The following is a 25,560-nucleotide window of genomic DNA, read 5'->3' as shown; positions in this document are numbered from 1 at the left end:
ATGCTCCACTGGTAAGTTTAACCAGCTATGTGTGATCTGTGTATCACTTAATATATGAAATGCTGTCCTGCAATTTTAAAGAAAGAAAATCAGAATTCATTGCCTAGAACTTGGGAACAGAAAATTAATGGAAAATATCTCTATACCTCCGTTTAATACAACAACATCTGGAAGATTACTTGTCTAATAAAAAGCGTATCAACAAGCCTGATGCATAACAGAATAAGAAAAGTATATATTTTCTAAATGTTACCATCTGGGAGCTTTATGCAAGAATAAATACTCTTATCGACTGAAAAAATTCTCTGATTCTCCATGAAAGCAGAACACCAAATGGCTTCCCACAGTGGCCTCATTATATAAAGTTCTCTTAGGAGTTATTCTGCCGTGTATTTCTGCTCTTCATCCTAGCAAACATTGACCTACTCCACTTATTGTCACCGTGGCTAGATTTCGCCTAGCTTAATGAACTAATTACACTCTTTTCCAAAAACAGAAAGTACATTTCAAGCCAGAATAAGTGAAGGTAATAACGAATAAGCTTGTAACGAAGATTTAAGTTGAATGCCCAGCCCTTCAGAACTCAGGCTAATTATTTAAGTATGTAAAATCAGAGGTAAAAGGGATCCTAAGCAACTTCTTCCCTTCCCATTTGCCTTCTCCCTAAACTGACATTAGCTTTAAAATTTTTAAAAATTTTAACCAGTTAAAATGTTAACTATATAGAAGACTACTAAAATCCTGTGAGACAGAGATTATATTTTCACGTGTCCACAAAAAGTGAAGTTCCGGATTACTAAAATAGGTAGTGACTAGGAACATGTGGCTCAGCTCAAACAGATGAAAAGAAAAGGTTTTTTTAATTATTAATTAAATTCCATAATTCTTATTTCCCCGTTCTTGAAATTCCAAACTTTATTCCATAAGGAAAATTCAACGTGACAGTTAAAAAGAAGTCAAAATGGCTACTGGTTGCAGGCAAAGCTCCGCTCAGCTTCTATGCTGGGAAGCATTTATCTACAAAAATAGCCCTGGCTCCTAGCGAGAAGCTGCATAAAAGTTCATGTTATAGCAACTTTATCACATTGCAAGGCAAAACCTCTCACTGCTTCTGTGACAAGGTGACAGCATGAGATGGTGTACATCTCCAAATGCACAGTCATACATGAGCATGTACAAGCTGGAAAGAAAGTGGAGAAACAGCCTAAGTTGTCTTCAGCCTCTGCTAGCTGCTGCACAGACATTTTAAACCATTGTTTAGCACATAATTTCTAGTTAATTTGTATGAAATACATGTATTTCTTATTTTAAATAAAGGTCTCTAATGTCCAGCTACATTTTTGGTTAATGTGCCTTTGAAGCCTTAACAAGTGGTAAAAGCATTGAAAACAACAAAAAAAACCCACACAAAAACCACAAACACCCCCCCACCCACACCCCCCAAATTAAAAAAAAAAAAAAAACAAAAAAAACCAAACATAAAAAGCACAGTGGCTTTGACACCCTTCACTAGTAGGGACCCCAGCTCCTTCTGCAGTTACCTGTCTGGCGGTGCAATTCACAATTCATATATAAAAAAACCCGACCTACCCGTAGCCTGCAGGCTGCAAGAGGCAGGCTTTCCGTAATTCCGACGCCCACAGTGCGCCCTTTAAAATTTTAAGTGCTGTTTATCATTTGTTTTCGTTTGCTTTCCGGGGGCTCTGTCAGACCCCATCCGGTTCCCCCTGAGGGAGAGGCCGGCTTTGCTGAGGGGGCGCTGCCCCGCTCCGCGTGGCGGGAGCCGGCACCCGCCCCGGCCGGTCACAACCAGTTGCGGCCGGCTCTGCCCCCCCCCGCCAACCGCAGCACCCGGCCAGCCCAAACGTCCTCCCGCCATTGCAGTGCCCGGCGCCCTCCTGCAGGCCACCCCGGCCGGCCCCTGGCCCCTCGCCTCGCCAGAGGCATCGGGATGGACCCAGTTCCCAGTTTGCACCACCTTCTCCTCAGCCATGGGAGGTTTGTGCTGGTTGGCAGGAAGTTAAGTGAAAGAAGAGTCCCTAACTTGAGACTCTTTTGCCTAACACAGGGAGGTAATTTTGTTCTCCTCGATGTAAGACTTCTCTCCCCCTTGAGTATTCTTTAGACCGGGTCCAAAAAATACCCTCTAAACCCGAAGAGGCTTCTCCAGGCTTAGAGCAGGAATACCACGCAGGGTTCCCAGCCCGTCGGTGCTGCCACAGCCATGCCGGTTTTATTGCGGGCGCTCCTAGAAATGGCGGGAGATGAAGTGAACCAGGCACGTGACAGAAACCCAGCGCTCCTCCCTGTCACTCAGGCCCTCCGGCTCCTGGGGTCAGCAAGCGTAACCCACAGTACACATAGACCTATCTGTAAATAAGGTCACTCCTCTGTACCTACTGTTAACTCTAACCTTCTTTATGAAGTCTCACAAATCCTTATTGAAAAGTTATGAAAAAATAGATAGGGAAGGAAATGTCAACTTGAAACTTACTTTTCTCTAAAGCAACAATGACCATTAAACACTTTGGCATGCGTATACAATATAAAGTTATGCACGGAGATATAGTTTATATATTTAAATCCATGTCATTCAACCTTGCATAATTTGACATTGGTATCTGATACGTTGCACGGAATCTGGTAGCTCAGATTAATAACTGAAAATTAGTAGGTAATGTAACTGCTAAGGTCAACTATACCTTACCGATGCAGCATAGGGTGGGTTATGAAGAGCTTACACTACCAGAAAACAGGCACCTTTTAAAAGAAAATGTTTCACCGCATAGTAGAGAAAGTTGCACTGCCCCACTGCGGCAAAGTTTTATTCATTCACACAGAGAAGACGTAAGACGTTCCCATTCACAGCACGCTAACATTAATAGATCTGTGGGTTCTTCCTTTTTTTGTATAACTTCAAAAGTTCCTCTCTGTGTTTTTTTTACCTGTTCAAAACTTAATGGCCAGATGTAGTCAGAAGTTCAACAAGGCTTTAGTCTTTCATGAATTATTTTTCAGTTAATTTTGACAGATAATTAGTATCAAATCAAACTTAAGTTATCCCTCTCCACTTGATTTTCTTTTTTGCCCTAAATCTGAATGTTTTAATTTTACAGTTAGCTGAGTATTGAAGCCAAAAAGTTTTTTTCTTCTGTCACCTTCCTTGTCCTCAGGTGAAATAAAATTGATTATTATAGGTACAGGTATATGTACATATAGGTACCTGCAGGTACAGTACATACAACAAAGTAACTTGTGCATACATTTACTTCAGTGAAACTTACTTCACTATTTACTTCAGTAATTATTTTTATGTAAAAGTATTAGATATTTCAGAATGCTATTTCTAGCTCAGTGAGCTTTTTAGGAGTTATTAGCAGGAAGTTGTTATATACCTAATGCAATTTATTTCAAACCAGAGGAAGTTCAAAAAGATTTATGATTGCTTTCTGGATTTTACAATTCACATAATGCAAATATCAGCACTGAATGTAACAGTGGATAAAGGCATGTTTTAATGCCACAGCATTAAATAAAACGGCTAGAAAGAATATCAGGTGAAAGGCATAACTACCAGTCACAGAAAGGATAAAAATTAGCACTATTTTATTTAAAAAGAGGGGTTTTTTTGCCTTCATAACATGTAAGAGTAACAAAGAACCATTATATTGTATGTAGAGAATGATAAAGCTCATAGTCCTCATGGACCCTTTTTAGAAACTTCTAAATTGGATTTAAACTGGAATCAGATTTCAAGCAAAAATATTTTGAGGATTTCTTTAACTCCAGTCTACCTCAATGAAAAGCTGACATTTCAAAGATACCAACTACTCAAACTACTCACGGGCACGTCACTCATTCCAGAAGATTCTTCTCAAGTGAAATTGAAATTATCAGTATATAGCTACCACAGAAAATACTTTTTTATATTCTGTATTTTGTGTACACTGTAACTCGACTTTGCCAGCTTGCTGACTGATGTCCTCAATAACATTTGTTTACAACACAAGGTAATCTGAAACGGGGATTAAATTTATATTCTGTACAAATGGGAACTAGGTATTTCATCAGTACTAAAGGACTTTGGAAAAAGAAATGGTGTACCTTTTCTATGGCTCCTTCTTCATTCTTTGGCACCTTCCCCAAAGAGGTTTAATATGAAAAAGTTGTCTTTAAAAGTAAAGAGTAAATAGCCTATTCAATAACTAATTTGCTACACAGCCACAGAATTACAATTTCAAGATTTACCCAAATATCTTCAAATTGAAGATTTGAAAAAAAATCTCCTAATAAAATATTTTACATGCAATAGCAATCATGTTTATACATAGTAGTACAGCCGTACAAAATATAACAGTTAAAGATGGAACAGGCTGGCAAAAAGACACAGTGTTGAGATACCTTTTTTTAGCAATCTGCCTTAACAGGTATTCTAGCACAATAAATATACTATCTGTGTCCCTTATGTGTATTCAGCATGTGTAAAAGTCATGCAGCCGAACACATTGACACTTCAGTGGGAGGTCAAATTATTGTTTTGGCACTTCTGTCATGCCTGTCATTTCAATTCCACTTTATCAAATTACAGATTGCAAGATAAAGTTGGATTAAGGGGAAAGATAGACACACACACACACACGGAGGAGCAATTGTCATCACTTCAGTTGCGAAATTCCATAATTGCATGTCAGTGACAGAAAGAACAAGAGAGCAGTAATAGGACTGACATTATGATCATTCAAATACTATGAAACTTTCCAACAAGACTTTGCACTGTGTCAATCTACATGCCAGGAAACGGACTGGATTTCTGACTATTTCCTTATATTAGAATTGCCAATATTTATTAGGTGTACCAATGCCATGTGTCAAGTTCTAGGGCAAGTTTCAGCTACCTAGTTTTCCATAAGCCGTGGTTTTACTTGAAAAGAACATAAACTAAGAAAATGAAAAGATAAATCCCTTGATTTTAAAAATATCACTAAAAGTAATGTAAATAATAATAAATAAGACCTAAACAACTTAGATTATGGGTTTGATCCAATTTAGTTTCTGAGTTTTAGGACATCTAGAGTGCAACAGATCTTGAATTACAATCACTGCAGTGGTGGCAAGTCATGGATTTCAAGTCACTTCTGGTAATAAACAAACAACAAAAAAAAAATCCCCACACCTTAGATAATTTTACCCTTTTGTGGAAGTGTTGAAAACTTCCAGCTCTGTACTGAGGAAGACTCAAGAAGCATCATGTAAATCTGACTTACATGAGCTGAGATGTCAGTGGAAACCTCCAGTGTATGGTGACAGGTAGATACTATTCTGGGAACAGCTCATTACTCTCACTCCTGGGTTACTCTCCCTCGTTTCTGAATTCTATGGTCAATCCTCCGTATTCTATGTGGTCCTGTCGTACAATGGTTCAATAATACTCCTTTCTCTTTGTACAACAGTTAAAGAGGTCGAAGAAACAGGAATAATTTGTTCACTCTAGTAGACACCAGAAGGCTCATTAATGTTAAAAACTTCCTTAGATTCCTCTGAAACTATATCCAAACACGATTTAGACAATTCCTTACCAATTCATTGGAGGCAGTGATCTTTCCTCATTAAAACATTAATTTCTTTTAATGTGAAGAAAAATGCATCTCAAAACTGTACAAAATTATGCAGATTGCACAATGCCTTCATAAGGGAATAAAAATGACACCCATATTCACTGAGAGGAAGCCCCTAAAGAGCAGAAAAAGGGATTACAATGAAAGGAAACAGTATATAAATACATCCAGATCTTAGATGACAGTAGATGAGTTGGTCCCTGCATGATGCTTCTTATCAGCTTTTCACTATTTGATACCCTTACTAATTCCCTCCCACAGTAACCTGAAGAACAATGTTAAAGAAACTGGATAATTTTTTTTCATACTAATAAGACAATGTTTTTCCCTTAAACTTTCATGGAAAGTATTTTCACATGATCATTATAAATTAAAAAAAAACACCACAAACAACAAGACTGCAAGATGCCACAGAATAGGCAACCCAAAATGTAATCGCAATGCCGTTTCTTTTTCTACTTATCTTGTTTCAGACTCACTTTCTAACCTTGCCTATGTCTCCCCTTCACACTTCTATTTCCCCATATGTAACTTGAGCAATATAAATGTAAGTACTCTCCTCACTGGTGTTTTTAATTTGTTTGTAAAGTACTTGGAGATCCTCTGACAAAAGGTAATAAAAAAAAAAATAAAATTGTAAGATATTTTCCACAGCAGGCCTAGAAAAGGAAAGGCATTACTGCCTACACCATTTCCCACAGAAGGTAATAGGGAGTTATGAAACATTATGTCACTACAGGGAAATTTTCTAACTTACTGACCTATCATGTTATTGGCCTAATGCATACCCATAAAGTCTATTGCTCTCATAAAGCCTCTGCACTCCGAGCTCAAAAGTGGTAAATTTTAAAGTCAAGACGCATCTCAAAAATGTTCTCTCCATAAGCTACTCTCCTTCTCAAGAACGGCAAATGAAGCAAGATACCCCGAGTGACCTTGAGCCACCAAGCTAATAACACTTAGCTGCTAGTTAACGGTCAGCATTATGTTGCCTGCAAGGAATACTGAAGAGAATGTCATTGCACATTACAGCCAAAGTGAGTCTATTACTAAAAAGAGTAAGCTGAAATAGAAAAAAAAACGAAGAGGCCAAAGCTGAAGAACAAAATATTCCTAGCATAGTGAAAACCATCTGAAACAAAGTCATCCAGCACAGAAAGGTCACTGCAAGTTAGTTTAATTCAGTTTTCAGTGTCTCGGTTTTCCATTTCAGTCAGAAATATAACAAAAGGGAGGTGGGGCAGTAAGGGGAAGAAAACTTCACATTAGGGTTTTGGTTTTACAGCATTGCCATGAATTAGTTTGATGACACAACAAACACAATTGCAGAGTAAACCAAAGTATTCCCTTTGTGCTCTGTTCACACCTCAATGACAGAGCAGGGCAGGGAGAAATCTTATCTCCAGTTTCTTTTTCTTGTATTTTTGAAGACTCTTTTATGCAAGTCCCATAGAAACATATGGAAAAGAAAGAGAATTGTTAAGACCAAATAAACATGTGAACTAAGATTAAATAAAAGATGAGGAAGACTTATTAGGGGCAGGTTTTTCAGGTAATGGGAGGTGATGAAGCTGGTGCAAGAGGAAAAAAGGAAAAAAAAAATAAAAAAAAGCTTTACACACTGGCAGTTTTTAAAAGTGGAGACCGAGACTAGCGTTTGGTTATACCAAATGGAAGAGAAGATTGTAAAGAAATCCACACAGTCTCTCTCTCGGCAAAATGGCCAATGTCCTTATTACTTCCCTTCAACCACAACCGTTCAGTTTGCCCCAACACACAGAGTTATATTAGAAAACATGGGTAGGAAAAAACCCAACTGCCGTCACCCTTGCAAGGACAAAACCTCATGCTGAAAACCAGCGCAGACTTTGGAATTATCACTCAAGTTCCTAAACATCATATGACTAGCTTCAGCAATCAATGTATTTTTTACAAAAATCACACTTTGTATGCTTTTAATAGGTTTCTTTCTGTGAAAATTTAAGGCTCATGTTTCTATACATCTTTCTTTGAAAAGTAAAGCTGAAAGATTTCCATGATCACACGATTCGTTAAACATCAAATATGGTGATATTCAGAATGAAGGTATGAGATCAAAACAAAAGGGTTGGGTGTGACAAACACAGAAATGAATACCAATTTGGTAGGAAATTAGTCGTACGTACACTTACGGGTCCACTGCTGGCAATGCTAAATGCAATTTTGTAACAGTAATAATACAGGCCAGTTACAGTAGACTGTTGATTACTCATCACTTGTTATTCTCAAACCTGAGGGCTTCTATCCTCGCAGAAAATATTAGTAGGATCTTACATAAAAAGGTCAGTTGAACAATGGAAGGAGAGACAGATCATAGCCATAAAGTGGTTAGGATAATTAACTGCTATTTTGTAATTTATAGAACAGATTTCAAAATAATAATTACAATTATTATATTTGAGTTTGCCCTCAGGCAATGCTTTAGCCATGGTTTCATGCATTTCTACTTCAGAAGTTAGAGATTAAGAAACTTCAGGAAAAAAGACTGCAAGAAAAGGCACCTTGCAGTTTTATATTTTGTTGCTAACTGGGAAAATTTTTCATTAATTACTAATGATGTACTTCATTAGTAGTATATTTCGTATTATGGAAGTGAAAATTATTAGATACTAATGATGCATGTCCTAATTGTAGTAGTTTGTCTTGATTTCAACATAGATGGAATAAAAATATTTATTTACAATGTTCTATGAATTACATTAAGTTCCTACCTTATGCTTTCAATGAGCATGAAACAATGCATTATTATTAACAAAGACTGATGTATCTTTACTTGATGATCACTGCATAGACCATTGGTAACCTATATCCCTGGACTGTAAAGCAAATCTGCCACTTAAGCTGAGCACAAGCTTCAGTTTTGGGACCAAGCACAGAGAAAAGATGAAACATACCATGTAACAACAACAGGTATTTATTACATTTCTGTTCTTTCAAAATGCTTCCACAAATTAACAAAATGACGAAGATAAGTTCAGGGGTTTGCTAGACAATTCTTTACATTAATAGTAGTTTCTGAATTTGAAAGCTAGAGCACTGAACAGATTGTCATTGTTGTTGGATAAAGCTTGTACTTTTAGCAAGTTAAAAAACAAACCATAACCCAAAACCTAGGAAATCTCATGCCTGTTGTTATTACTTCAGTGATAAGTGAGGAAAGATCACAGAAGAGTCTGCAGGCCTGAAGGCATGTGTCTGCACACATCAGCAGCTGTAATCAAAAGATAAGAAATTCATAGCGCTCGGCACTGCAATGTTGAGAACCTCCAGATCTCCAGCTCTTCAAACTTAATGATACATTAAAAGAGAGTCAGAGACTCTCCACATTTCACAGTAAGTTTGGAGACCCCGTGACTGTCACCTCATGTTCATGCCACTGCTTCTAAGAGCAGGAAGGGAGAGGGAAGTAAGCACAACAGCCCAGTGAAGTAATAAAGCATAGGATAACATGGGAATCTCGTGGTCTTTCATTTTACTTCACTTGCTCAGTCCTAGGGCCTAGGTTGTCTCAGAAAAAGTCAGATCACATATTCTGCATTGGATGAGATGCCCCTTTCTGGGGTCAGACGGCTGGGTTAGTCTTGATAGCCTGAGTCGCTGAAGAAAGATAGCTCCTTAAGAAACTGCTCCAACTCAGTGCAATCCCTGAGGCCAAGAAAAAGTACCAGCTACACAACTCCTGTAATTTACACTGAGGCAGAAATCACCCTATCTTAACACAATAAAAAAACCCACCCAACTTTACTGGCAACAGGCTGGTACATCTGCTACATAAAAGCAAAAAGAAATACAACACATACATTAATAAGACTGCAGTCCAAAGCTTATCAGGCTCTTGACAACTTTTCCCATTATCCAAGCAATACGAAGTGCCTTTTGGTTGGGCGGTTTTAGTAGCTGCTATCCACAGCAAAAGTCAGATCTTAGTGTTTAGAAATAAGGTCCCAAATTGCATTTCAGCATACTAAAACCAACATGTACTTAAAGACCTAGATAATTTCATCAAAGCTAATGCTGAGAACCTGAAGCCTAAATGGCCCGAGTTTCACAGTAATGACTATCGCCTCATGTTAGAGATTTTAATTTTATGTCACATGCTCACCGCTTTCAGAAACTCAGTTACTACTTGACACATGGAGATACACTACACAGATTTAGTAATCCAGAACTGGACTCTAGCTCCAAATTTTAAAATTTCAGTGGAAATACATTTAAGGAAAAAAAAACAAAACCAAACCAAAACAACAACAAACAGCTCAGTCTCTTTAGTGAGAAAATACTTTAAAATGGGATTGATATTTATCTCTGACCTTTTAAAATTTTTAAATTGAATAGATGAAGCCTTTCTTTCTTGGTTAGTTTTGACCATGACACATCAACCAGGTTAATTTTAATTCAGCTCACTATGTGTCTGCAAAATGCTTGAGAAAAAAAAAGGAAGGAACTGCACAAGAAATGAGGAGGTATAATTTGTCACTAGCTCAAACTTAATGCAGCCTAGAAAAGGAAGAAGAAATAGAAAGCAGTAGAATTTGGAAATTTTACAAAAAATTAAAATAGAAGATATTAACATAGAAGAACTGGGTTTATGGAAGGCATAAAGTCAGTAACAGGAAAAAGCAGCAAACCAAAAATGCTTTGGCTTGTTAAAATGATTTTACAAAGAACAATAAAACCCCTAAACCTCCCAGAGAACTGAAAAAGTATTAGGGGTGTAAATAACAAGGATAATTCCTTAAATTTAATACACAGGAACATAAATGGTTACGTTTGAACTCTCAAAACAACACAGCAAAGTTACTGTTCCTATTGACATAAATGTCATAGTCCTTTACTAACACAAAGCATTGTTAAACATATCATTACAGTATTTTTAAGCCCTGTGATAAAGCTGACATGGTTTCTAAAGTTTAAAAAAAATCTACCGTATTTGCATACTGTCCTGCCATAAGTTAGTTCTTACACATCAGAGTAAAACATTCAGTGTTGGCTTAATTTAAAAGCCAGAAATTCAACCTCTCTTAGTATAGAAGACTTCAACAATCGGAGAGTAGTAACAGCTGCTTGGTGTCTAAGACATCGCATACTTTCTCTTCTAGTTACATTCACAGTTTACTATCTTAATTGAATTGTCAATATGTTTCTGTATAGCTCAAAATAATTCCCTCACTTCATTCCTGAAAATGTTGAAAATCATTGAAATTCTGAAGAACCTTTATCACATATCTCAACAAAGCAAACGATCTGTGCTTTCCTGCACTAACCTCAACAGCATTTTATGTCAGACTTGTATGACATTATTTTATAAACTTTGAGCTCTCATGAACCACTAAAGTACTTTTGGGATAATGCTGTTTAATAAAACCTCATTTTTACTTGACAACTATTTTTTAAAAGAGAAGGAGCTTCTGAATGCTCATACGGAGATGCAGTAGCCAAAAGAAGTTAAAAAAAAAAAAAAACAAAAACAAACAGCATCAAAACCACTTTCGGAAAGTTGAGCAATAGAACATTGATATTGCACATCATAGCACAGTTAAACTAATGCTAAATTAAGCATAAAGATCTACTGTTTCAAAACACACACTGAGAGTATGATACTGTTAGCCTAGAAGGCAGCTTTCTGCATTGCTTATTTTAGAGTGGAACTCGATAGTACTTCAGTTTACGAATTCGTTCTAAAAATGTAACTTTGTTCAAGTATATTCAAACGTGCATGCCATACTGTTTAAAAAATAAGCTAACAAGGTAAAGAACACAACTGAAAACATATTTTACACTTGTTCAGAGAAAATAAAACTGGAAATAAAATAAGAGAAACTTTTTTTTAAACATCAACATCAACCATTTAGAAGGGAAAAAACCAACTGTATCAAAGATACTGCCTATAAAGCAAAAAAAGTAGCCCTTATCTTGCTATTTTAAAAATATTTAACATGGTATGCCAACATTATAATGAAAGGCGCAACACAATAATTTTGTTAATGATGGAAATTCAGAACAGGCCTGCAATTGCCTTTTAAACTGTTCATAGTTTAACAAAATTAAGATTATAATTCCCTTCTGAATAAGTTGTTATTCACATTTCTACCAGAAGTATATTCAAATGCAGTAAGACTATTTTGTCCCCATCGAAGTTAAAATACAACATTAGAAAAGTTATTGTTAGAAAACATTAACAAACATACAGACATAAAACACTATCAAATAATTTCACATTAAATAATTTCCCATTAAAAAACAAAATTTCAACCAAACACCGCCTCCCCACCCCTCCCGCGTACTAGAGGTGCCTGACAAATTACATTGAAACAAGCCACTTACTTTTTTGTCCTCAGTTTCTACACAGGAACTGCACTCTGCTTTAGTATCCTGGAAAGACAGAGAAGACAATGTCACAAAGCATATTGACCACAGTTGTGGGAATAACTCAGGATGAAGAAAAGGGCATCAAAATCTGAAAAGTGAGTTTCTCAACCTATTACACTTGACTCAGCTGTTATTTGTGTAGATGTTTTATATATAAATATACAATATTTTTTATTAAGGCTTTAAATAAGCTTTATTAAACTTCATTACAAGCATAAACTTAAAGACAGGATTGAAACATCATAAAAACCCAAACCTATTTCAATACAGTGTAGCCAGCTCATAAGACAAAAATATCATCTCTGCTTTACAGTATATGTTTGTTTTTTCTACTTGCATCCTGAAGAAAATATAACTGCTTCCTCACTCCTTTTTTCTTTCTTTTTTTTTTTAAGTTAGTGATGGTGGCTTAAAAAAATATACAGGGAAGCTTAAAAGGAAACAACTGCTCGAACTTCTGCCTGTTGTCAAGAGTGCTAACTAGGACTTGATAAGTTTAAGACATTTGTGTCTGAATCTCACTGACACATGCAAGAATAATTACTATCTATTTAATACAAATATGTGTGTATGTGTGTGTATATATGTATACACACCCGTATTTTGGATTTATGTTTTCTTCAGGAGTCAAACAAATAATCTTAAACCTAATGGCACCCAACAGATGTTCCTTTAAATCCTAAGGTATTTTGACTCTCACTGAACCTTTGGATTTTTTCCAGTAGACCTGAAGGCATGCAGAGATAATCATCACAAAAATTATAGTCTGAAAGGCATTTATTTCTTCATATTAACCCTTTGTCCAACAAGTTACTATTGGAAACTGAGTAAGCCAAATATAGTTCAAGCCATTAAACTGTAGACAAGTGACCTATAACAATTTTTCTTTTGTTTTCAACTTTAGTTTCCAAGAATACCCTCACTAGAAAAGTAATTTTGCTTACATACTGCAACTTTAGAGATTTCTATTGGAAAAAAAAAAAGACAGAAAGATGAGGGACAGCTTTTTTTTTTGTTAAAAGTAAGTCCTTCCCCATACTTTTAATTGAAGCTAGAACCACTCTCATTAGATTTTAGCTTACTGACCAGAATTACTTGCTACGTAAATTCTAAGTTACAAATTTAAGGCTGATAGCTAATAGCAGCTCCTACTAAAACTGGAAACAAATATTAAATACAGAAGTTATGTTTCTTCAACACCATGCCTATTCATCTTAAGCAAAGGACTGGTACTACTTCCATACCAAAGACTTCTTACATAGGCCATATACCCATAAGAGATTAAAAAAATGACATCATTCAATCAAGTAAGATGAATCAAGATTTCCTGAAAAAAATACTTTCATTCACAGCAAGTTACAGTAAAGATGTTTTCATGAGGCACATCAAGTTCTTCGTCACTTCTTAAGTAGCGTATTTCCAACAACAATGATCTTTGTTATTCTAGTTAGTTTCATCTATGAATCAATACCTCAAATACTCTTTATGTTCAAAATACTTTTCACAGGGAACCAGAACGCACTGTGGAAACTAACACTCAAAAATTTTCTTTCAAGTCTGACTTACTGGCAGCCAGAGAGGCTCTCACTACGTCTCTCCTCCCGTTCGGCGGATAAGGAAATACTGTCTCCGCCTACAGGCCAACTTCCTGAGCTTGTTTGTATATTTATATTTGGGGTTTTTTGGTAAGTGAGGAAAAAGCTCAGCTTTTAAAAAGCCTTCTGCCTCAGAGGAATGAATTCAAACTCCATTAACGCCAGTGCTCTTTACCTGCTAGCTATGCCCTAAGTCACCTTTTGGAAATACTGGAATGTTCTTTAACATATTTATTGGTTAATCAAAAGTGAATCTTATCTTTTCACATTATGAAGGACAAGGGTGGCTCTATCTCACATACTAACCTAAATTAACCAAATGCAGAATAAAGTAGCTCCTATCAGATTCCGGTCATAGCTATTAAAATTCTCAGTATGATCAATATACCTCGCTTGAGACCTAACAGTACTCTGATCCCTTCCACTGCCTACAGAAAATTTTAGGTTGCTATTTTGCTGCTGTCATATTCCATTAAAAACAATTTTTAAGAAACCTAAGTTCACAAGCATTCATTACTTAATGTGAATTAAAAATGCAGTTTTACCTGGATAAAATGAAACCCATCTTCCTCCCAGCACAGTTTATGTTACATGGCTGTGTAGGACCAGTAAGGCAAAAGCTACAAATTAAACATGCAGCCCAGCTGAGAACAAACAGTTGAGGCCAACCCAGGTGAGGCTCTCAATGCTGCAATCAGGAATTAAAGAGACAACGAGCCTGAAAGTTCACTGGTACCAGCCATAAGGAAAGGATACAGGCTGAAAATCACATGACAGAATTTCTATCCTGTGTTTTATGCCTGAACTTTAGACAATCTTTCATCTCATAGCGTCTGGTTTTCTATCTAAAAATATGGAAAGTGAATCTTACAAATTAACCATTGCACCATTAGCGATGAAAGCTACATATGTGTGGTTTCAATATTGCTGGATATTGAAGGCAGCAAGAAAGAATGGTATTGGCTTATCTTCGAAACGATGTGAAGTCAGATTTGGGTAAAGAAATAGCTAGATGTCTTCAGGAGCAGGGACCTGAATTTGGACTTCTGCACAAGGACAATAGAAAAAACCATATCAGGGTCCACTGTTATTTTATTGTTTCTAGTATTCCACATATTAATTTTAAAATATGGCCTAAGTCATTTTTGAGAAACTTGCTTTGTGTACGTTATCAGGTAACAACCATATAATTAATATGTAAGACCATACAAAGCCTGACTTTCTGAACAAGACTTTTCTTTACCAATGGGTGAAATCCTCACAAATGCATAAACTCTAATAAAGTATAGCTAAGGATACCGACAGGTTACCTAAGGGACTAAAGTAGAATTTAAGAATCCTCAGTCCAAAGGGGTTAAACCAGTTGGAAGGAGTTAAAAATTGGAACAGTGAAAACTGTGCAGTAGGTGAAGAAGAAATAATAGGAGACAATCAATGAGTCTGTTCTAAAATCAATGATCTGCAAATTTTTAGCCGACTATTAAACTGTAATTTGCAACAGGTTTATATCAAAAAACAACAGTAATAGTTTGTCACTTCTGCAGAAAGAGTTACAGGAGTTGCTTGCCGTGCGTCTATGTCTCTAGAAAATCTGCGATGAAGCCTTTTTGGAAGAAAAGCAGTCAACTACTTTGTTACCAACTGCGACTGAACTCAGACAGAACTTATCCTTGAGTGACAAAAGTATTTCGTGTTAGGGATGCGTATGCGTATCTTAACCTTTAATTACCCAAGCAAAATAAACCAATTTTTCTGAAACAATTAGTGTTACAATTCTTTAAACCAGTGAAGTTACTGGCTTAATCAAACGTATGTTTAAATATAAATATTTGAATATACATCATCTACGTCCTAGATATTCTTCTTTCAAAGAAAAAATGGACACAGAAACTCAGCTTTAAAAAAAATTATCAAAATGAACCATCTGCCAAGCTCAGAGGAAGAAGGGAAGAAATCAGAACATTCTTCTCTGGGAGACATCTGTGCTACTTTTTAAAGTGCAAAATGACAAAGCCCTGTCATTTTAGTATGTGTATTGCAAATATATTTGAAATTAAGAAGTACTATTGCTGTAAAGCAAGTGTAAAATCTTATAGATTTGAACAATACCTTCTTTAATGTTGTTACATCACAAAAAAGAAGTTAAAAACAAGCAAACTCTGTTCCTTCTGAAGAATTATTATTTTCGAAAAAATATATAACGACAGAATACTTCATCGGATGTTTCATGGCAAAGATGGAAAGAATGAATTATAGACACGTCCTGCCACTAAGGAAGAAAACCCTCTCATCCATTTCAGATTAAAAGCCACGTAATTCCTTTTTTTCTCTAGGTGTCAATGCATAACAGCCAATTAAACAATACTATTATAAACACATTAAGAGCTCTAGTTTTATGCACAAAAGAAAATTGCCTTTTTTGCCTGTTATGTTGGGTAGCAGCAACAAGGAAACAAAGCAAGGTTTTACGCAGAACATCAGGAGCAACACAGGGACAACGCAACTTTTAAAAGTTGAACACACAACTTCTAAGAGTTCAACAAAGTGCCATAAGGGACACTGCCACATATATTTAACACCAGAATTGTATTAATTGACATGGTGAAACTATGCTCACCTCTGTTTTTGCAGGCATACAGTTCTGAAAGGTAGCCTTTAAATGTTCTGACTGAAATTTAGTCACATTAGTGACCAAATGGTATTAAATTTATGTTTTTATTGAGTACTACGGCTTACCAAATAGAAAAGTGAGACCAAGAAGTAAGATTCTTTCAGGGTGAGTTTGGAGACAACTAATGATTTAGATAACTTGACAGCAAGACCTACTGCAAGCGCATAGTATAGAATACAGCAGATATGATACCCATTCTATTCCTGAGAAGGCTCCCTGTCCTCATCCCAATTGTGCTTTGTTTGATCATTCATGTGTTTCAGGGATTTTAAAATTTAATAGGCTACACCTGTGGAAAACATATCTACCATCTTCATCGGATATTAGCACTATACAAATGGTACTGAACAGAAGTAAAAGAAAAGCTCCAGAAAGCAAGAGTAATCATTGGTGGTAGCATGACCCTGCACGACGTTTTGGCTTTAGGATGCCGTAGAAACCTCCACATGCTTTGTCTTACATAGCTTCTGTAAGTCTACATTTAAATTTACTTCTTGAATTGCAAACAGAAATAGTGAAATCAATATCCTCAAGTAGCCATTAGTCATGCTAACATAATTAACACCTGTAAATGGCTGTGTACTTTATCATACATTTTTCAGTTTTTTATCTCCCTGCTATCCAAAACCTATTTCCTCTACTTCCCTATCATCATAACACAGAATACCAGAAACAAACCAAAACAAACAAACAAAAAAATCCCATGAAATAAGCAAACTGTACAGGCTAAGAAACTTAGAAAAGTTATTTGCACTTCTAAAATTCTTTTTTCATGTGAAAGTAATGAAATATAAAAGGCAAATGGAATCCATATGTACACACACTACTCCCATGGCCTGTATCAGAAGGAGACTTTGGAAGTTATGAAAGTATTCCAATTGGTTTTGTCTGTAATATCAAGAATGGTCAGTAGGTGGAAGCAAATAACCTTGTAAAATCTTGTTCAACTTCCCTATGAAAAGATAAATCCATTGCACTGACAAGGTTGGTCAGGTATTTTACACATCCCCTTGACATCACAACAAGTGCTAACACAAATTATGTAATTTCTTCACAACACTGTTTTCCAATTTCATAAAAAGGCTGTAGATTTAGAAATAAAAAGGGTGGTTTTTTTCCAGGTTTAAAGTTTTTAAAAGTGAAATTGATTCCTTTTAATGATTAAAGCAAATATAAAGGTAACCTGATGTATAACAAAACAAGAATATATATTGAAAAATAGAAATTACACAGTCAAATTCTAACTTATTGATTTTTCTGGATATTTCTGTTAAGCGCTTAAATATAGCAAAGCCCTGAATTACTGAAGAAAATACTTAATCTTTTTCACTATCCATTAGCCATTATATTTCATTATTGCTGCTAACAAACAGGCTGCCAGCAGAATTCATTTGAATTTCATATTAGTTCTATTTTATCCATCCCAGAGAACAAATTAACCACATAGTAATACTTACTGAAGAAGAAAATAAACGAAAAATGAAACCTTAGAATGTGACATTCAAGTCTCTACTAAGTTTGTCCCTCGCAACTGAAGGACTCTGGCAGAAGCCTCATCAAATTAAGTTAAAAAACCAATTCCAGGATTTTAATGGCTTCAACAGTTGCAATGTCAAAGATGTAAGAAAGGAGTTTTCTTTATGAAAGCAACAGCTTCATCTCTATTTACTAACATTTCTGGACCAACAGAGGCTTTTGTCTACAAGCTACAAGCAGAAACCAGAAGTTTGGGTCGTCTAGTCCCTCCCTGTTGCCTCAGGGCAGGCTCGGGGCTGTTTGTCTGGAGTCAAAAAGGAAATCAGGGATTTAAAATCAAGTTTCTCAAGACTTTGGGGAGCTTACTTGTCTTGTTTCTAGCTAAAAGTAGACAGACTTTAAAAGGAAAGTTTATAAGACTCTTGGAAACTCTACTGACATTTTTTTAAATAAAAAACTACTGCTTGTAAAAATACTGCCGTATTTTTAATGTAGATTTGAAGCGACTCATGTGTGCGCCCTCCCACACACCCACCCACCGTCCGGCTGTGTAAATGGATACCCAATCTCTTCTTTCTTCTGGTTCTAGTGTTGCGTTCATTTACAATTTTCAAGGCTATCAAGAGCTGAAAAGTTTTCTTCCAAAAAAAGCTTGACTTTTTTCATTAATAAAGACTTGTTTGAGGGAACAGGTCCTGCTCACTGATAAAGCTTTACGGACTAGAGTATATGAAACTTTCCCACTTCTCCTCTTCATTCTCTCACCTTTATGAGTTACTTATCCTTTTCTTAAATACACTCTAAATATTAGAGATGCGAAGACATGTCTCTCCACAGCACAGAAAGCCAGCCTGTGTGCCTCACAACTCACCTTATTTCTCCAAACATAGGTTTTCATTAGTCCAGGGATGCAAAAATTACCTGTGTTAAACTTCCGCCTGTGTCCTTAGATCATCATAAATGCACAAAACAACATAAAAAATACGTAGGATTTTCCAAAAAGATGCACATAGTTTTAAGCCATGAATCCATCATGTAGAAGTATCTAGCTATATCTATAGGAATTTGCTGTTGAAGCCTAGAAAATATCCGGTTAAGACCTAATCTGGGGCCTAGTAAACGCTTAATTTTCAATGATGGCAAAACAAATTTTATTAGATAAAGTTATCAGTTTGAATAGCACAAAAATATTTAAGTTTTCTATATACAACATCATTTTAACCTACAGGTCAAATCTGAAAGTCCTTTTTTTATATGAACCCCTACTTTCAAGGCTGACAGTTGTCCTGCTCAATTCAAAGAGCAACACAGCTGCATCTAAATCCATCCCCAGTTTCAGATGCAAAGTGGGAAAATACATGCAGTTTCCATTTCCTAGTTTGTGTACAATTTTCTAAAGAATCCTTTGAAAGCCTAATTATACTTCATTTTTAACTAATTTGGGGAAAAAGTGTCACTTCAGGACCGAAGTCAAGTTAACCACCATCACAATAATTTTCAAAACTGTAAATTTAAAGTTTTAAACTGTTAAAACATTATTTTAAAACTGTAAATGTTATTTAGCTAATATTATCCCCTTTGGGGTCAAGTAGATCAACAGCCACATAAATATTAGTATATTTTAAGTCACTGAAATCTAGGTGATCAATCCTGATAAATCCAAAATAAGAGTTGTTGATAAAGTTGCCGGTGTGGTTTGAACACAGCCTACACACTGGGCAAAGTGGGTAAGATGATAACTGGCAATGTATACCCAAAGCGCAGATGCAACTTTTATAGAAAGCAATTTCATTTGACAGTTTATGTTTTCAAATTAAAATCAGCATAAGGGGACAACTAGATTCCTAGAGAAATTTATCTTTTTTAGCCTGGTTTCCTAAAGGAAACAAGCATATAAAATGACTTTGTACCTCAAGTACCTCAACGCCTTTAGAATATGTTTATTAAGTTCCACCACATTTGACAGGGAAATAGAAGCCCCAAGAGTTATTATGTTCCTATATTTTTCATGAATTAGTGGCTGAGTAAAAGGGAAAGACCAAACGTTACTTGCAAAACCAGCCACTACACCAGCTGTTAAAAGACCTCAAAGAGAGCTGAGGATGCTGAGATGGGGAGGACTCATTCTGTGAAGTCAGACAGAAGGGCTGTGGGAGCCTGTGTTTTTCAGGTGGGGACTCTGAGGACACAGGGTACCAATCTAAGAAAACCATTTCAGTTAAGTCCGCTGTTCACAAAAATAACCTACTTCAAGACTGTAGAGGATTTTTGCTGAAGATTTGAACAGAGTTCAGTCATTTTACAGCCACATATTGATAAAAAGTAAACATAAATTTAAACTGAGATAGCAAATTTTCAAGCTTACAGAGTGACAGGGAAGAAATTCCTTAATGAAATAAGGTATATTATGACTGCAGTAGAAGGAGATAGGCATCCTTGAAAATTAAGGCTCTGTGAAAAGGTTTTTTTTTTCTTTGCTATTACACTAATCTTTTGAGTCAGTCACAAAAGGATGAGTTTTATGCTTTTAATATCTATTCATAAAATATGTCTATTTCCAAGCAGTAAAACCAGTTACATTCGTAATAAACTGGTCATGTATTCACTATGCTTCTTTTTGAGCAAAAAAAGCAGAATACAAGTTCATATTGTAATCAAGGCTTCACTGCATAAACAATCGCCTTGTATCTGAGTATTTAAAAAAAATAATCATCTAGATTCAATACAGCCAAGAAGTATCTCCTCTTTTTAAATCAGTGTACTGATTTTTGCTGGGATAGAGTTAATTTTCTTCATAGTAACTGGTATGATGCCATGTTTTGGATCTGTGACCAAAACACTGTTGATAACAAACTCATTTTTCATTTCTTGCTGAGCAGCGCTAACACAGCCTCAAAGCCTGTTCTGTTTCTCGGGCTGCCCCACCAGCAAGAGGGCTGGGGGCACACAACATGTTAGGAGGGGACAGAGCTGGGACAGCTGACCCCGACTGACCAAAGGGGTACTCCAGACCACCTGATGTCGTGCTTAGCTATAAAAGCTGGGGGAAAGAGAGAGGAAGGAAAGACATTGGGAGTTATGGCATCTGCTTCCTGAATAAACATTATGTGTGATGAAGCCCCGCTTTTTGGGAATGGTGAAACATCTGCCTGCCGATGGGAAATAGCGAATGAACTCCTTATTTTGCTCTGCTTGCACCTGCAGCTTTTGCTTTATCTGTTAAACTGTCTTCATCTCAACGCCCAAGTACTGTCCCTTCTACCCTTCTGATTCTCTCCCCCCTCCCACTGGGGGTGAGCAAGCGAGCGAGCAAGCAGCTGGGTGGTGCTTAGCTGCCTACTGGGTTCACCCACAACAATCAGAGATTTATTACTTCTTAGCTTCTACCTATTCACAGGCGTGACAAGGTCAGGTTACAAATTGTTTGGTGTTTCATCCACGGAAACTATTTCAACTTCCTGGCGTACCTCTGCGTCATTACACTAATAAGAATGTGGTAACAAACGCATGAGTGAAGACTGTATCCAAAGGACTATTCTTATCGCGAGGAACTTAAAAAGAAGCTCTCATGACTACAGCTATTGCTTTAACATCCAAGAGAAATGAAGAACTTAACTAGACCCTCACACAGCAAGCTTGTATGATTTAGAATAGCCACAGCTTTGAGTTATTTGCTTACCAACCAATAGTTAGACTGTTTTGTTATTGTTGGCAAGAAGAAAATGACTGAGATATGATCTATTTTCCTTCTTCTATGCCCAGTTGAAGGCATACAAGACCAGTTTCCTTTGAAACATCTGCCAGGCTATACTGTGATGAAGACATCGGATCCATTTCTTTTCCAAATCTTTTTTAGGAACCTCATAGTTAAAAAGATACTGGCCGAACGAGAGCCCTGAAAGGCTGCTGAGTAACACTCATTCACATTGCACATACAAAGAAGCTAAGACGGCCCGTAAGTGAAGCCTGCTAAAGAAAACAAGCAGAGATAAATGTTAGTGGCATGGATGTGTTCCTGCTCAAAAATGATGAGCACCAAGTGTCCCCGGTATGTGCTCTTCTCCTGAATGAGTGTGCTGGATTTCAAAATGTTTACTTTTCATAAAAGTGTCTCAGTACTAACAGACATGTACTTTTGAAGTAAGTACACAGATGTTGTCCCTCCTACTTCTTCTCAGCTATTTTTCCCCCAAACAGATGTTTTGGCCTATATCAACACTAAAGTGCCAAGAACAGGTTCACTGACAACAAACGTCCTTGGCATCTTTTTGCAGAAGGATGACTCTGTCTCAGTACTGGTCAAGAGACACACTGCAAAGCAGCAAAAGAAAAGAAAAGGAAAGAAAAGAAAAGAAACCAAACCAAACCAAACCAAACCAAACCAAACCAAACCAAACCAACCCGCAAGGCCTCTTCAGCTCCCCCCCTAAACCCCTCTCTTCAATTGTGATCACAGATGTTGTGATTTTGTGTACGGATTTGTTGTGGTCTAACCCCAGCCAGCAGTTAGGACCATGCTAGGACCACTGCAGTTGTCCCCCTTCCCCCAGAAGGGCAGGAAGAAGAGGGAGAAAAGGAGAGGAAAGGGAAAAGAAAAAAAACCCTCATGGGTTGAGATAAAGACAGTTTAATAGGACAATAACAGAAAAGGAAAATAACAGTAACAATAATAATATTAATAATAACAATAATGACACAAGTCACTCTCACTACTCGGTGTATCTGTACCTTCCCCAGCAGCAGTAACGGCACCTGCCCACCGGCCAACCCCATTTATGTACCGAGCATGATGTCTGTGGTATGGAACATTGCACTGGCCATTCCATCCTTCTGTCTAGGCTCCTTTTCAGCTTCTATGGAAAGCTGAAAAAAGTCCTTGAAAAATATAAACAACACCTGGCAACATCTAAACCAACAGGCATTATTGACATTCTTTTAATACCACATCTGAAACACAGCAGCCACTAGAAAGAAAATCAACTCTGTCCCAGCTGAAATCGGGACAGGATTAATATGCAGAGGAATTAATCTTTTTAAACAAGGAATATGGATTTCTTAGTTGTAATAAATACTTTTCAATGTCCAATAATTCAATTTTTTTTTCAAATTGGAGTGCAGATAATCTTACCGTGTAATACTGTATAGTATGCAACTGAAATATAGCAGCTCCTGTGTTTATTTTAAAACTGATTTCATTGTACATACAGACTGGCAATTTTTTTCCCCCATAGAAGTGTATGAAAGATGAATGCATACAATGAGCTACGGCATTTGGAAAAAAGAGAGGTGCCAAAATAATCTCAAGGCAAAAGGTCAGTGTAATGAGAAGTTAATTTATAAATGGATTTGGATCCATCAAAAAATAAGAAAATCAGTTTCTTCCTCCTTTTCTTAAACTAGTAGAGAAATGAAAAGAACAACCAAGCCATCTAAATGCAATTTTTCTAAGGTTATTATCTTTATTAGTCTCATAATCTGCAATTTCTCACTCAGTAGACAAGTTAAGTCACCTATTCAACAGAGAAAATCCAGTAGGGATGAAACATCAAGCATCACACTATGAATTTTAGAAGCTGCACAGGAATTAAACCTCAAATGAACCTCTATAGCTTTCATTTTCCCTCACAAAGCTTTTCTACTTAAACATATCAACTGAGCCTTCAGTTTTAAACTGCAGGCTCTCTACCATACTGGATGAGATTAGAAGTTCATCTACCTTAAAACCTTGCCTGGCACTGGAGCACCTCTACTGTCCCTGGGGCACTGATTGCTAAGACCATTCTTCGACTTCTGAAGGACTGAATCAGAGCCCTGGGAACGAAGTCATGAAGCAGTGAGACAGTCAGAAGTAGTCTGTAGCGAAAGCTTAGGGAAGCGTATGATGTCTTGAGCACAAACTATGCTTTGTATAGACAATGCATGTATACACATCAGTATGGTTCTACCTCAGAACCCTGTGTAGCCAGCCCCACGTATGGTAACCAGATTCTAAAACCAGCAGTGCAGGCACACTCTGAGCTAGAAGCTCTTTTAAGGCCAGTCAATAAACATGAGATTTTTATCTTACAAACTCATCCATTCTGGTTTTGAATCTCCTCACACTTTTGGCCTCGGAAATATCTCACTGCAATTCCACAGCTTAATTACGTATTATGTGGAAAAACACACCCTTTTATTTCAATTTAATTTGCTAATCAAAATTTGATTGGATGTCAACAGTTCTTCTTTTCACCAGTGAAAAAGTGAATAATTACACCAGTGTTTAAAATGCCTCAGGGAGGTCTCTCTCAAATGTTAGAATTCATACCAACATGTATCTCTCAATCCTAAGGAGAATCCTCCGTCTTTTTGGCAGTAACCTTCAACTATGTGACATGATAAAACGTCAGTGTTCCAGTTTATCTAATAAAGTAGGTGATGCGTTGACCCAGGACAAAAAGAGTGTTGTACTTATCTCCAATGTCCCTTTAAAAGATTATCTTACTAAATTTGACGGTGTAATTGTTTAAAAAAAGAATAAATCAGCAGAAAATAAAGGATTGACTATTCTGAAATGCCAACTAAGCATGGCCAGAGGAATCTGAGGGACTCAGAGCTTTGATCACCCACCTCCTAACTCCATGTTACATTTCCTATATGTTCTTTCTACATTATAGGCGAAATACACAACTGTACTTTTTATAAAGTTTTACTTCCAGTTTAATCAAGTTACCCAAGCATGAATACTGAACAGTAGCTGAGCCGCTCAATTTAAAACAAAGTAGAGCCAGTAGATCACTTTCAAGAGCTAAAAAATTGATTAAAGCAAAACCAATTTTTGATGGAGCACAAATGGCCCTGTTCTTGAATTCAGAACATTTCCTTGGTGAATTATTTTCAACCCATGGTAAGTATAACTGCACACATTTCCCTTAAACTAAGAAATTGTTATAGTTGTATTATAGCAGAAAAATATATTTCTCCCCTTTTCTGTATAAACCAGGTTAACGCACTTTTATTTCATCTGGTAGATTTTTTTAAATTACTTTTTGGCATGACCAATTTAAAATTTATGAACTTAATATACTGAAACTTTTCTTTAAAGACTGAACACAAATTCTGAACCTTAGAGAAAAAAAATCCACAACTTCTCTACCAAACCTTAAGTTTTAGCAGCTTCTGCTAATCAATCCCACCGTAATTTAACCCAAGATGGGTGTACAGAACATAGGCTGAGAGGTGATATACGCTCCCTATTTTGCTGTTCATATAACCATCAACAATAACTACAACAGACCGCATGAATGATAGAGACCAGACACTCATCGAACCCTCACTGTAACACACTCATTGTAAAATCCAATACTCTTTACCAAGGCGAGGCAAGGGGTGAGGGAATCTATGACAAAAATTGTGCCTCAACTTATAGTACTAGATGCAGTATGTCAACTTGGCAAACGATATGCCCATAAGGTGTTTTGTTTCATTTTATCAATGCAAGGATCTTATTAGGGGTAGCTCTAATTATAATAACAATTATTTATTAAAATGAGTGAAAATAATCACTGTTTTAATGTAAATAGGCTGAAACTTTTCTATCTAATAAATTGTACTCTCTAAATAAGCGGAAAAAAAAAAAAATTATAACCTGAATCGGAGAATGAGTTTCTTTAGTTGGTTTCCTGCCAATTAACCAGCTTCTGATTTTATTTATCCAAGAGTATCAAATTACAAACAAACTCTCATAACAGCTGCACACTCATAAAACTTGCATGTCTCTGCTTTTCAAGCAAATTTCAGGGCCGAAATCCTAACT

General features: G+C 36.5%; 1 protein-coding gene across 2 annotated transcripts in view; it reads right to left on the bottom strand.

The window, feature by feature from the left end:
* The window catches only part of RBFOX1 (RNA binding fox-1 homolog 1), a gene marked incomplete at both ends in the record, with an annotated part of 1,320,957 nt that overhangs the window by 596,924 nt on the left and 698,473 nt on the right, over nucleotides 1-25,560 (bottom strand). For both annotated transcript variants that reach the window (XM_082490611.1, XM_082490609.1), the window contains one exon: nucleotides 11,979-12,026. In XM_082490611.1, coding sequence (XP_082346737.1) covers nucleotides 11,979-12,026 — 48 coding nt within the window. The remainder of the gene's footprint in view (nucleotides 1-11,978; nucleotides 12,027-25,560) is intronic.

Source organism: Vanellus vanellus (genome assembly GCF_965231255.1).
Source record: "Vanellus vanellus genome assembly, chromosome: 14".
NCBI lineage: Eukaryota > Metazoa > Chordata > Aves > Charadriiformes > Charadriidae > Vanellus > Vanellus vanellus.
Note: the sequence above shows the minus strand (reverse complement) of the source record. Positions and strands in the feature narration are given on the sequence as shown.